Raw genomic sequence first — 14,404 nt, 5'->3', positions numbered from 1 at the left:
TTCATTTCTCATATATTTTCATTTAATAAATTAATCTATCCTTATTTTCATATTTGTCCATAAAATAAGTTATAACTTATATCTTTAATACTTCCAAATAATATTTACATCGTTAAACGTTAAAAACTGACTTAATTGATAATTCGTAATTACTAAACATAATTTATGAATGATAAATGTCATAACTCATACATTACCTACGTTCGGGGGTCAATTCGTTGCATAAGCCTTACCCTTATCCTATGGCCTTCGTACTCGATCAATCTCTATGGTGGAACCATCACAGTGATGTCACTGTTTACTGCGCATCTGATCACATGTTCTTTCTTCCTATCTACCCGATCCTCCTACTTGCTTGGTCAGTATTATCCTATATGTCCCCTTTGATCTGCACGATAGCATTTATGATCCACTGCCAACTCATAAATAACATTTTGTAAGGTATTCTTTTGCCGACGTGAATTGATCCTCCCTTTGCGTGTCTCCTAGTGATGTAGTCGTCCTTCGGTTTGGTCGTGCATCATTTATAGTGTACAAGAGGCTTGTTTGGATTGCCATATTACTGTTGCTCAATTTTCACACATGTTCAAATGGAGGAAAACATACATGCTTATTACTTTCAAGTAATTCTTAGAAATGCATTAAAGGAAAAGTATCTTATTCATACTGAAATAATATACAATGTTTGTATGATGGAACAAATCATGATAGAAATAAAATGTTGAAAGTAAATTTCTCCCACACATTTGACTGTGGAAGTAGTCCGCATGTGCTGACATACACCTATACTCTACTAAAATCAGTAACATGACAGAGGAGTAAAAGGAGAAAAAAGTCATGGGCACCAGTTATTATCTGTAATGACTAGTGAAGTGACAGCCATTTGCATCCAATTTTTCACAGTTCTGGATCTCGCCCTTTCCGTGCTTCCAATCCCTGCATCCACAAAAGAGAATGGGTTAGATCCAATGGATCTAAGCAACCCTAATAGCTCACTTCATCTCACTTTCATAATCCCACACGCTATTCATCTCAGTAAAATACAGGCATACATCAGTAGATAGAGAAGTCAATCGCGAAAAATAAAAGTATTAAAGGGACAATTCATTTTGTTTTGAAACTTTTTACTTATAAAAACTGGTGAAAATATGATAGGCGTAGCAAGTGGGATTGGTATGCATACGAATAACAACAAATGAAACATTAAAGGGACAAACTTTTAAAGTTTTGAAACCTTTTGTTTCGCTAATACAGCAAAAATCAAAGCTACAGCAAGAGGTTATCTATCACAACAAGAAAATAACCATTTTCAGCCAGTAGGAAAAATGCATCATACAGGGCAAGATGCAAACAGAAGCAAGATAATACTCATCACTATAAGTAAAATGAAACTTATAGGAAGTCCAGTAAAGGCATAATGTTGGGAATGGGGAGAAAATAACGCTGGAAAGGAAGCAAAACCAGACTAGAGGGCATTGGATTCAATAAAGAATCCTAAGGAGAAGGCAAAGGCTCCACAGGTCTGAGTTCCAAAAATGTCCAGAAGCTACAGGCAGGTTGTGGGAGTTCAACTTTTGAATCACAATACACTGAGACAGCCAGCAACATTAACATAATGCAGAACACCATCACTGTTGGTAAGGTAATACAATAGATGAGAGCTTCAATGGACATATGCAGACCCTTATAACAAAACAAGGAAGGAAAGAGTTATTTGGCACTTTTGGTATGTCACAACTAACTGAGAATGGAGATGAAAAGAAAATCATAGAATAGAGACAAAAATGGCGTCCAGATTTTATGACATTAATTTATCTCAAGAAAGGTACTTGCTGTAGTGTTTATTCTATGCCAAGAAAATCACAAATTTGAGGGGAATATGGCGTACAGATGCATCTTTCAGCTAAAACCCAAATAAGAAATCTGGTATAGTTCAAACAGCAACTAATGGAAACATATCAGCAATGGCAAATGTATGACAGAGTCGTATTAAATAGAGGAAATTTGGTGTCCAATTTTTTTTTCCAGCAAAGACAAAACAAGAAATCTGGTATGACTTTCAGCAAAGAATCATAGTCTCTAAGAGTTCAACCAAATACACTCAGCAAGGAGTTTCATATATCATGAATCTATTACAAATACATCAGTAAATATGGCATCTATATGCAACTTTCAGCAATGAAAGCAAGAACCAGTAACAGAGATCATGTTATGTTATGGCAACTTTCAGCAAAGCAACCACTATCTACACGAGTATTTTGGCAAATATCTTTGTAAAAATTTCATATACAGCAGAAACCCTCATGTAAATTCAAACAAAACGAATCAATCTCCAAACGTCTCATACTCAGCCTGCTATTAAATCCATGACCAAGAGAAAAGGAGGAAATAATGATTTCATAGCGTCCAGAACTTATGAAAGGAGAAGAACCCACAAAATGGCTAAGGTGTTTTCCAGAAAGAACAACTAAAAATAACCAGTCAGCATGTGATTTTTTATACCCATGAAGTAAAGACAGAACAAGGAAATAAAGAGGAAAAGATCACTTACAGAGGGCCATGTTTGTTTTTCTTGTTTCTAAACAACAAAATGAGTCTACTAGCATTCCCACTTCTAGCCTGCAGATTCAAATCCCACGGCCAAAGAGAAAAGAAATGGCGCTCACAGCCAGTAAAGCTAACAGCGAAGAGCAACCCACAAAAGGAGCAGATTTCGACTTCAAATAATACCAAATCACTAGTCGGCGGCCTCAAAAAATGATTGCTTTTCATGCCACAAATCTGAGAAAATTTTCAGGCGTCTTTCTAACAGCAAGATACACAAAAAATGACGTTTTATAGTAGCGAAATTGTAGGGTTTTGAGCTAAAAGGCAGCTAGGGTTTCACAATTACCCCTATCGTGCTTCACCTTCAGCATTCTCATAAGTTACAAGTGATCAAATAAAACTCTCCAATACCTTTTTATCTTTTCCTTAATTGTTTTTAATGAAGTTTCGAGTCCATCAGTTAAGGATAATAAGGAGTTTGTTCATTCTTTGTTGAAATAATAACATAGACTTTGTATTTTAAATAGCTATGTATTATTTTAATGTTTTATTATTATTTAATTGCATTTCATACAAATTGTAGATATTATTATTTTTCTTTAGTTGATAATTTATAAATCAACTATTAGATTATAATAATTAAAAAAACAAAATGCAATTAAATAATAAGTTAAAAGGGAGTTTTGATTTGTAAGTTTGGAGTTCAACTGGAAGTATCTGGCAGTTAAAAGGGAGTTTTGCCTTGTAACTTTGGAGTTCAACTGGAAGTATTTGGCAATTGAAAGGGAGTTAACAGTATTTAAATGCCAAAATTCAAGGAGGAGTTTCAGTTGATATTTTTGGAGGCCTAGTTCAGACTGTGGAGTTTGGAGTGCACTATGGAGTTATTTGTGGCAGTTTTGGGGTCTTTTTTAGGCTTTTCTCATGCATGGATGGTGAAGGCTCAGTTTGAGATATGTGGGACATATTTTTGGAGTTTTTAGAGGTTCTTAATAATGAGTTAACTCATTAACTCGACCCAAAACTTCCTGATATTATGTAGATGGTCTTGTTGTTATATACCCCTCTTGTTTTTCATGAAGGGGTTCAGATTTTGAGAGAAGAAGGATACTTATGTGTTTTTGTCCTTAGTATCTTTTTCTTCGTTATTCTGAGCTACTATGCAGATGTAATGTTTTTTGGGCTTTTGATTGGAATAAAGTTTTCATTGGAACCAGTTTTGGAGTGAAAGATTTGGTTGTACGCTTCAAGGTGATTGACGTTATTCAAATTATGTTTTTATTGATAGACCTTTTTTAATTATGTCTTGTCTAGCATCTTCCTTATCTAATATCTGTTTCATAGGTTTTGAGTTTTGTTTCCATTATTGGTATATTCGATTGTGATTAGTTTCCTTTCGTATATTTTCAAGTTCATAAACCTTCTCTTAAATTATTGATATGAATTAGCAGATCTTCAAGCAAGGGTTTTTGTGATTATCTGTTTAAAAAACTTTCATTGTGTCTCAGGTATAACAGTACTTTGTGTTATCAATCTTGGTGTATCACCTTATTTTAAATCTTTTAAGCTTTTCATGTTCAAGGTTGTCTTTTTACCCTTTTCCATATAAGTTTTCACGTCTCCATTGGTACAAGTAAGGTATCAGATATATCATATAGGAACTGGCCTAGAATCCGAAGGTGCAACCAGGTCATAGGTTACCCACAACTTCTGGTTGATCCAATGTTTCTCCAAAATCGCTGCGAGTTTTAGGACTTAAAGAAAATCAAGGTGTCGATTTTGGAGATAACAATTACTTCTTCCATTTCCTCTCGTTGTATCTCTGAGCGAAATGTAGACTCACGTGGTGTGAACAGTCCGGAGGTGACATGGCTTTCTGCGTCGATGCTTCCTCTTTTCCCCATGGTAGTTCTTTCATTGTTCTCTGATGCCCTTTTTCCTTTGCTACATACCCATGCTATATGGTGTGAGGAGTCGTGACCCGATTCAGGTCTTTTCCTTCTAGGTGGGTCCACTCTTATATGCAATGGCACTTTAATTATTTAATTAATGAACATTGTTATTATTCACTTTTAAAAATATCAATTTATAATTGTTTATGAAATACTAATTAATTTGTTTGTTATATTAATTCAATCAACTTATATACTTGGTAGTAATAAATTGATAATCAAGATATCTAATAATCATTTTACTCTTTAATAATTTATTATTCAATCCAAATCAATTATTTATTCCATATATATTTCATTATTAGAGGGATATTACACCTATCTACCTTGTAATGGGTAGGTATAACCCACTTATACTCACCTGTTCTCTTTTTGAGTAGAAAATTCTAGCATTCTTAAGTAGAAGAAGGAAATAATATGTAAATGCTGTTATGCTTCCTTCTCCCAGAGCGACATCTCTTTAAGTTTATATATATCCATCACAATTTTCCATCATTGATTTTCTTTTTATGTTAACCACTGCCCAATCATATTTTATAATTTTAGTTCTTAGTAATCACACCCTATGGTTCAAGATTTTGATCACCAATTTCCGAATGAGTAGGATTCTTTTTTCCTTATCATATTTTTCTTATGACCAATACAATCACCCTTTTCCTATATAATAGCCCTTTTCCTTACTTGATGGACTTCATGATTAATCGTTGTCATCAGTGATTCTCCACATGAAATTAATCACAAAAAATTAGGAGTATTTATTAAATATATATCATTATATGTTGGTCTGTGAAAGCTATGTTGACTTTCAGACTTCTGTAATTGACTCACTTTATTGTTATTTACTTATGGTTCGAATAGGCAGATTTAAGTAAGTGCGTTCTCCTTATCGAATTTAGGATAATGTCCAAGCACCACTTAAATCAAATGATATTTGATATTCTGCCACTGACTTGACAATAGTCTCCATCGAAGGCAAACCAATGAGTATAGATGTATCATTACCGACTCCAAGCCATGGTAGTCTTTGCCATACATGAGCCGCAAAAATCTTTATCATCATTGCCATTATTGTTACTAAAGAAGAACATTAAATATAGAAAAAATGCAATCAATATCGGTTATGCATGCTTTATTTTTATTTATTTAATTATGTTCTATTGTATATAATTATTATTTATTACTTATTAAATTCTCTCTCATAAAATAATATAACTTGTTTCTTTATTGAAACAAATGTATTTTTCTTTAATTTATTGGCCAAACCCATATTATATTTTATTGTTATTTATTTATTTAATTTTCTATTTTAGTATTATTATTTTTTATTAAATTCTGTTTTAGAAAGAAGACATCACAATTGTGTAGAACGATGATTAACAACAAATTGGTTATGGATGTTAATATTGACTCAAAATAATGTTTGGGTCGTTTTAAATATCAAACGGATCTTGGATATGACAAGGATTTCTTAAATTGGTATGATTGGAAATTACAACCAAAGAATCATATCTTCTACCAAGCTATAGGATATCGGATGTTGCAAGAATTTGTTTTTGAATACAATAAACTATTGGAACCATTGAGATGGCAACGGACTAAGGGATGCTATCATCCAATGGTGATCATCTCATATAACCATAGTTGGAAAACTCGGACTCGACAACAACTCACCAAGCCCCCCTAAAGTTTAATTGGGAAAAACTTGGCCATTTAAAAAAAAACTCGGGAAAACTTGGGAACCTAAAAAACTTGCTGAAATTTAATTAAAAAAATATTTTTTTGCAAAATTTAATGAGAAGATGTATCTAATAAGTTAATTAAAGAGAACACAAAAGAAACAAGTAGAGTTTTTGATATATAAATGCAGAGCCGGTACAAAATCTTATTCTCACGTGGAATGTTGATGGTGGGAAGAAAAATAGTAAATAGTTTCAATCTGTCAAACAAGAAGTAAATACTAAATATATCAATACAATCACATCTTCCTCTTTCTCGCTGTACTAGTAGGAAAGCGAGGTGGTCTAGTCCTCGAAGAAGTGCCCCGCACTTGGATTGGGCATGAGTTGCATGATTGTGAAGTTTGTGGCTGTGCCTCCTTGCTTGACATCCCTACTGACTGGCTCGACGTTCTAGAAGAGGATGTATCTCCTCCTATATGTGGTACTGGTAATGCCTCCTCCTCCGAGCTTGAATCGTCATCGTCCTTGTCCTCAATGTCATCCATTGTGAAATGAAAATCTGTTCCAACACTCCCCTCCATAGCCTGCCTCTCCAAATTAGCGATCTCATCTGCTAAAAACAATAGACTTGGCTCGTGTGCAGTCCAATCTGCATAAGGATCTATCTCTTCCAGATCAAGTGGACCAGGTAGTGCTGAACTCTGTGCCCTTTTTATGCCCAACTTAAGATTATAATGCACATAAACAAGGTCATTAAGCTGTCTTTGAGTCTTTCTGTTTCTTTTCTTTGTGTGGATGGACTCAAATAAGCTCCAATTGCGCTCACAATGGGATGCACTACAAGGTTGGCATCGGACTCTGAGAGCAAAATTCTTTAAATTGGGGGTATTGCCACCCCAACTTGCCCACCAACCATCTGCAAAACAAAATATAATAAGTTATAAAGCAATGGAAAAAGATAACCAGAAAACATAATTTATCATTTTGCAAAAGTTTTAAAGTTTGATGCTTTACCTAGTGCTTGCGTAGCATTTTCTCTCTTTGCTAGCATAGAAGAGGACAAATTACCCCACGATTTTATACAGACTTCTTGTTTGGTCACAATAAGGTCTCTCTCCGCTTCATTGGATATCGTTCTCTCAATTCATTTAGAGAGACCTTCCATGACCTCTAGGATAGGATTTGAGTAGGAATCATCAGCCCTAAAACAAATAGAAAATGATATAAGTCTTACTACACAACCTTAAAAAGTAAAGTAAAATAAAGTCTTAGTAAAATCTCAAGGACAATCATAGTACTTGAATTTGGGGTTGAGGAAGTAGCCTGCCGCATGAATGGGTTGGTAGAACATGTTGCACCTCCTATCAATAATTTCCCAAATGGTGTCAAATTTGAGTCTGTCTGCATGATAGTAATTTCTAACAGCCTCTTTGGCCTTATCCATGGCGTCATAAAGACCGCCCATTGGGGATTGTTGCCCATCACATATGCACAAGACTCTAACCTGGGGCATAGACATCTACATTTGAAATTTGAAAAATACAAATTAGTTAATAAGATAGTAAGTTACAAATTAATAATGAAACTTGAATCCACTAAAAAAATAATTTTTTGATTCTTGAAGTTACCTCCACAATCTCCTTAGCCTTTGCAAAAAAACTATCATCAAAGACTATCCGTGCCATAGCCTCTCCTTCAGGCTTCTTTGAGTAAGGTGAATTAACCCAATCAACACACACAAACATTTGTTTTAGAGCCAATATGTGGTCGAGAATACTTTGCAACATCAAGAACAACATTGCAAACCTTGTCATAGCGGGTCTCAACAAATCTTTGCTTTCAGTGGTCTTTCTCATTAAACTGAGAACCCATGGGTGTTTATAGATATTCGGTGACTCGCCTACCATCTTCCACATCTGGACTCACCCAATCAAGTTTTCCTATGTCCTACAAAAGAAGGTCAAGGACACATGTTGCACAAGGTGACCAAAAAAGTGTGGGATGCTTGTCTTGGAGGATTCTACCAAAAAGAGTAGTAAAAATTAATAATTAGTTACAAACTTTCCATATTAACATCAAATTTAAATTGAATAATACCATAGCATTACATTTATGATTCATATTGAACATAAAAAAATAAATTTACTTTTTGCCACATATTTTGCTGCATTATTTGTAATGATTTGCACCACATTCTCTACTCCCACCTCCATGACAACATTCTCCAACATTTAAGCCAATGTGTTTGCATTTTTCACTTTGTTGGAGGCATCAACAGATTTCCAAAACACCACATCATCTTTGCAAGCAACCAAAAAATTAATAATGGTTCTATTTCTTCCATTTGTGCACCCATCAGATAAAATGGTGCAGCCATATTTCTTCCATTCTTTCTTTTGGTCTTCAATCAATACTCTTGCTCTATCAACCACATTGTCAAGCAACCTACAAAATTTAGGCATAATAAAGTGTTATTAAAAAATAGGAAATAACAATTAAGATTTAAAATATAACAATGAACTGAAGTAAATCATATTTATTTACAATTATTAAATAGTAAAATACTAACCTTCCACTCAAATCCTTGCCAGAAGGCAGCTTGTACCCTTTGCCTAATATTGAAATTGCTTTCACCTAATTCAACCAGTAGGGACTATCAGCCACATTCATTGAGAGATTGTTGAAAATCAAAAAATCAGCTTCTGCAATAGCAATTTGCTCATGCACCTCCTTGTTCCATCTAGTGCCCTCTAATGATGGCTGTGATCTAGCTGTGTTCCTGGACACAAAATAACTCCCTATCCCTGATGCGGATGGTGATGAAGAACTAGGAAATGTAGAAGAAGTGGAACTGGCAAAAGAGACACTTTTTTTGCAGATCTGCTGGCCACGAAGAGATCCCGATATGTTCTCAAGTGCTTCTTCTTCTTCTTGCATATCAAAAGGAGCTCCTTGAGATTCAACTATGGCTGCCCTCATAGCTAATTTCGCCTTCTCATTATTCTATTTTTCCTCTTTAGCAGTTGCAAGTAGGGCATTGATGAATCTTTTGTCTTCTTCAGTTACCTTGAGACAAGGATTTGAATTATGTTTCTTATGCCTGTAAGGTGGTATTTGAAGTAGTTTATGCCTCCAGAAATAAGTTTTTCACATGGAATGCATATAACCTTCCCAACATCATTTGGAGCTTCATAGGCAAACCGCGATGCCCTATCTCTTGCATTTCTAGGCCAAGTGCCTATATATCCAAATGGGCACGGTGTTTGTGGCCACTCTTCCTGCTGATTTGTCATGTTTTTTTAATGCTTAACTGCTGCCCTACACATAAATTTATAAAAAATGAATAAACAAATTTAGAACTTAGAAGTTAGATCTATGAGTATGAACTAAACAAACTAAACGAACAATTAGGGTTTGTTTTTAGAAAATCTTACATAGTCTTCAAATTTTTTTGTCAAACATAGAGCTGAATGGGTTTCAAATGATTCAAACATAGAGTTAAAATGCCTTTAAATGATTTGAATTCATTTACAAGCAACAACAACACAATAGAAAAACTATAAAAAGTTTTCCAACTATGATAAAAACAATCTCAGCAAACCTACCTGGAAAGAGATTTGTCTTCTACAACAGGTTAGAATCCTCTACAAATCCACTCAAATCTGCCTTGAATCATTTGGAATCACCTAAGAATATCTCCAAGCCTTCTTCTCTCCACACCTCAAGCCTTGAGAATGCACAAATGGAACTCTATATTGCTGGGCCAGCCCGCAGGCAGCTGTTACCTGCTACCTCTGCGAGTTTTAAAAAAGAAAAACTCGCCAAGTAATCGGCAAGTTTTTTCTCCCGGCCTATTTATTGGTTTTCGCGAGTTTTTTCTTGGAAAACTCGCTGAGCTCAAAATCTTGGTGAGTGTTGGAAACTCGCCGAATACTCGGCGATTGTTCCAACTATGCATATAACTACCAGTGCTCAAAGAAAAATAGTGTTATTGCTGATTAAAGGAAGATTCAGAGTGTGATTAATTAAGTCATTAACATTAGCTAAACATATGTCAAAGGGACATGGTAGAGAGTTACAACTGCTCATATCATATCCAACTAGAAGATATTAGAGGAGTATCAGTGGTATCAAAGAAGACCAGCATCAAATTTGTGGCTTGCTCAAATTGAGCAGCAGCCTTGTTGACTTTGATGCATAAATACAAGTGCCATAAATCAGAAACAGTGCCATATTGAATCAGTATTATCATCAGACATTAGGAAAGCATACTGATCATCATAAAACAAGACTCAGATCAGCAAAATGAAGACATTGAAGGAATTTGGTAGGAATCAGTTGTAATGGATGAGAAACCAAGGAAATTGATGGGCTATAGTGAACATGTAGAAAGAACTTTTTTACAGTGCAATGTGTGGATGGAGAAAGCTAAGCACGCTAAGATGATAGCTGCTCAAGGAAGGGAGAATTTGTGAAAAGTTAAAGTCATAGATACATTGGTTCTCAAACAAAATCAGAAATGAGTATTGAAAGTTAGCTGTGTGATCACCGCAGTACATCAAGAATTATATAATCTAAATTGCATGAATAGATAGTTCAACAAATAGTGTTAGTGATTTTGGTTAGTGCTGGGGTATAGGAATATGATGATTTGTAAGGCTAACATAAAACAATCAACTTCACCATACTTAGATTTGTTGGGTATAATTGGTTGCATAGATAATTTCAGGTTAGGAACAGTTAATGAAACATTCACTGACGAAGCTTTGATGAATGATGCTTCTCTTTTCTTCTTGATGATTGATACTGGAGATGATGTTCAGATTTGGGACCCTGGGATTGGCACATGTATGGTGGACTATTTTACAGTGAAGTACATTTTAGATATGTCAGAGTGCTGTGGCATATTCCTGCTAGAGACTTCACGAGATTGCTTCAGGACCCAGGTTTCCTAGTACAAATGGTAGTTCATTCAGAAATTTGATTGCTCGAGGACAATAAATCTCAGAACAGGACTTGTAATGTCCCTAAATATCAATAAATAATGTTAATTATTTAATATTAGTTACTATTTCTAATTTTAAATAATAATGTTAATTATTATTAGTAGTTAATAAATCGCAAACTAGAATTAAATAATCAACTGTAAGGCTTTGTTAATTAACAGTTTGGAGGAAGTTGAATTACGGGAGGAAGCATTGTCGAGGTGGTGGAAGGTGTGGAAGATTTTATGAAAATTATAACACTTCCTCAGATTTGAGATGAGAACTATTTTACCATAAAGGATCTGGTCTAGTTGGTTAAGAAAACTGTTATCAGAAAGGTGGCAAATCATAGCGACAATACTGTTGTTCTTATAGGCTTCAGTACTGTCGATATGGCACATGAATGTCCCACGGGATGTCAGGAGTTATGATATTTGAGATTGTTCTGCATCAATAAGAAGTCTCCAATTTCTGAACGCAACAGAACAGAGGCCACACCACAGATAAAGGAACGCTGAAGGAGTTGTGTCTGGACACGGTGGGAAATGGAAAGTGTGAAAGACGGCTCCCACCTGTACTTCGAACATTCCGAAGCCTTGGAAAGACATTGCGCTAGGGCAGTGTCGTTGTGTGTCAAAGAGAATACGGGTAAAGCAAATTCCATCATATCGGGGTCTTCAGTCCAGACATCGCAACTTCCTGACAAATAAAAGCAATATATCTTGACCTGCAGGTGGTGACCTTGCATGAACAACAAAACAATTAAGTAATTGCTATTATTCACAGGCAGTTGCACATCCAAGAAACCAATGATCGGTTTTGCTTGAATTCACATTGGACCAGAGAGAGTAATTCCAAGAAGCAGCAAGTACAGTGGTAATGGAGATATGGGCCAGATAGCAGCAGCAGTTTGGGTTTTTATTCAAGTGTGGGTATCTTGGTCATTTACTGTGGGCTTCATTTGTGACAATGGGACTATATAAAGACGCGCAGTCAAAAGCTCAAGAGTCCATTGCATTGAAGAAGGCTTCCTAAATTTCTTAGAAACCATGCAGATATTATGGCTAGTTGTTGAGATCAGGACCGAATTGTTATATTTCTGTATCTACCTATTTTCACTTCTGTTAATATAATCAGTGTATGGTTATTGGAAATTGCTGTCATTAGTTCATTCCTCTTTTTTTCCAGTTATTAAATATTACCAAACTCAACTGAAACTATGATAAGCATGCTTGTAAACTGTTTGTAAAAATGTTTCCCAATCAATATTCAAACTGTAAAACAAACTGATTGTGTGATTAGATCAAGTTTGGTCCAATCTAGTAAAGAGATTTTACATACAGATCAACTGATTGTCGAGAGAAATAAAAAAATGAAACCGATATTTCCATCAAGACTGAAATTCAGCAAACTTGTTTCAATTCAATTGCTTTGTAAGATCAAGTGCGAATGCTTATTAAGCATTGTGTTCGTGTCAATAACCACCTGAAATTCCTTTACTGGAATAACTCACAGACACAACTAACTAATTTTTAATTTATTTGTTAACCTAAAACTAATGGCTATTGTAGTACACCAGAAAAATGCACTGCAAGTGGAGCGTAACAAGTAACCAAAGTAAAACTTGGTAATTCTCAAAATTTTAATACAGATGTCACATAGAGATTGGCATGATTTGGATTCAATTTACAATTAGCAAAGTGGGACTAGGTTCTATTATGCTGTCAGGTAAGATACGGATTTGTCCAGGTATCTGCTTGAAACAGAAGCGGATGCGGGTAGATTCCGGATGCAACCGGAAGCCCTGTGGAAGCTTCCAAGAAGCCAACTTCAAATTCACAGGCTATAAATCCTCAACAAAATCAAAACATTGCAGTTTTGCCCCAATTGCAGTCATCTCCTGCATGACGTGATCTCCAATCATTTATATTAAACCAAATAAAGCAGCAGCAAATAACTTCCCAAGTTATTCTTCATTGTTAGCAGGATTATCAGACACAAAGTATTGAAAAATTGCAATTGCTTATGCAACAACAGGTACTGCAGAGCTTTCAATAGAACAAATCAACATCAGTTCTCCAACAGCAACAATCACCCCAATCCCAAGTGATACATCATCAGCAGAATCAACAACATTACACACACACACACACACACACACACACACACACACACACAGACGTATCCATATGCATCTGAATCCGCCCCAAAAATATAATCCCACATCCCGCATCCGAATTGGTAACTTATGCTGTCAGGATAGACTTGATAAGCTCTATCACTGGAGTGGCAATGGGAAGGGTGCTGCTAAAGCTCCACTGATGGAAGCCATCTATGTATGTTATGTATCTGTTTGTCTTCTTGTCCATTTCAAAGATGTCATGAAGGGTTGCCCATTTACTGCATACTTTTTGAGCTACACTGCAAAATCCATTTTTTTATTGAGGATACTGCTTGGTTTTTGTAAGATGATTGCCACCATTTAATTTTACATTAGGTTCAGCTTTAGTTACTATGAAATGTTAGTTCAATCTCATTCTCTTATTAGTGTAATGTTTTGTTGTCATATCCTCTTTTGGGATTTTTGTTCAGCCTTCTGATGTATGAATTACATATGGCAGGTTGCAGCAAAAACAATTAGAGATACTCATGGACGATTAGATCTTTTAATCAATACCTCTGGGATCCTGTCTATACCCAATGTTTTGAAGCCAGGTTTGTTCTCTTATTTTAAAAGATCATGCAAATGACAGAAGTTGGAGTTTACAAGGAAAAGATAAATTTGAGTACCATCATATTGTTGTTTTCAGTAATGTTAATCTTCAGTTTCTCTAATTCTTGCTATCGTTACCTTGGAAGGACTTGATAACAAATGCAAAAATACGATTAGGAATATTTGTTCATTTTAGCAGATACTTTGTCATTCTCTTGCACACTGCTTAAATCGGGAAACTTATTATATTTCTTAAAATAGATATCCAACAGTTGCAGGGAAAACTGGTTAAAAATTTGTTAATTTGAATCTCTACAACATGTTTATTGGCTGGAAGAAATGTAATGCATGAATTCAAGTTGCATGCAATATAACTTTATTTTAGATGGTGCTATTGGAATTCAGTAAGGCCAAAATTTTATCCATGGAAATTAATTAGTCTTCACAGGTTCCCAAGGTAAGTTTTATTTTAAATCAAAATTTGTTAAACTTAAACAGTTGTATAGAATGGAAGATGTAACATATTAA

At 35.1% G+C, this 14,404-nt stretch overlaps 1 protein-coding gene across 1 annotated transcript in view; it reads left to right on the top strand.

Moving 5' to 3' along the window:
- Positions 1–14,404, top strand: part of LOC149529672 (NAD(P)-binding Rossmann-fold superfamily protein) — a 160,825-nt gene that overhangs the window by 42,655 nt on the left and 103,766 nt on the right. Inside the window, exon 3 of the mRNA XM_089810478.1 lies at positions 13,785–13,878. Coding sequence (XP_089666604.1) covers positions 13,785–13,878 — 94 coding nt within the window. The remainder of the gene's footprint in view (positions 1–13,784; positions 13,879–14,404) is intronic.

The sequence above is a fragment of the Cupressus sempervirens genome, chromosome 11, assembly GCF_028749045.1.
Source record: "Cupressus sempervirens isolate cs-2001-9-10 chromosome 11, ASM2874904v1, whole genome shotgun sequence".
Classification (NCBI taxonomy): domain Eukaryota; kingdom Viridiplantae; phylum Streptophyta; class Pinopsida; order Cupressales; family Cupressaceae; genus Cupressus; species Cupressus sempervirens.
This window is presented reverse-complemented; position numbering and strand designations above follow the sequence as displayed.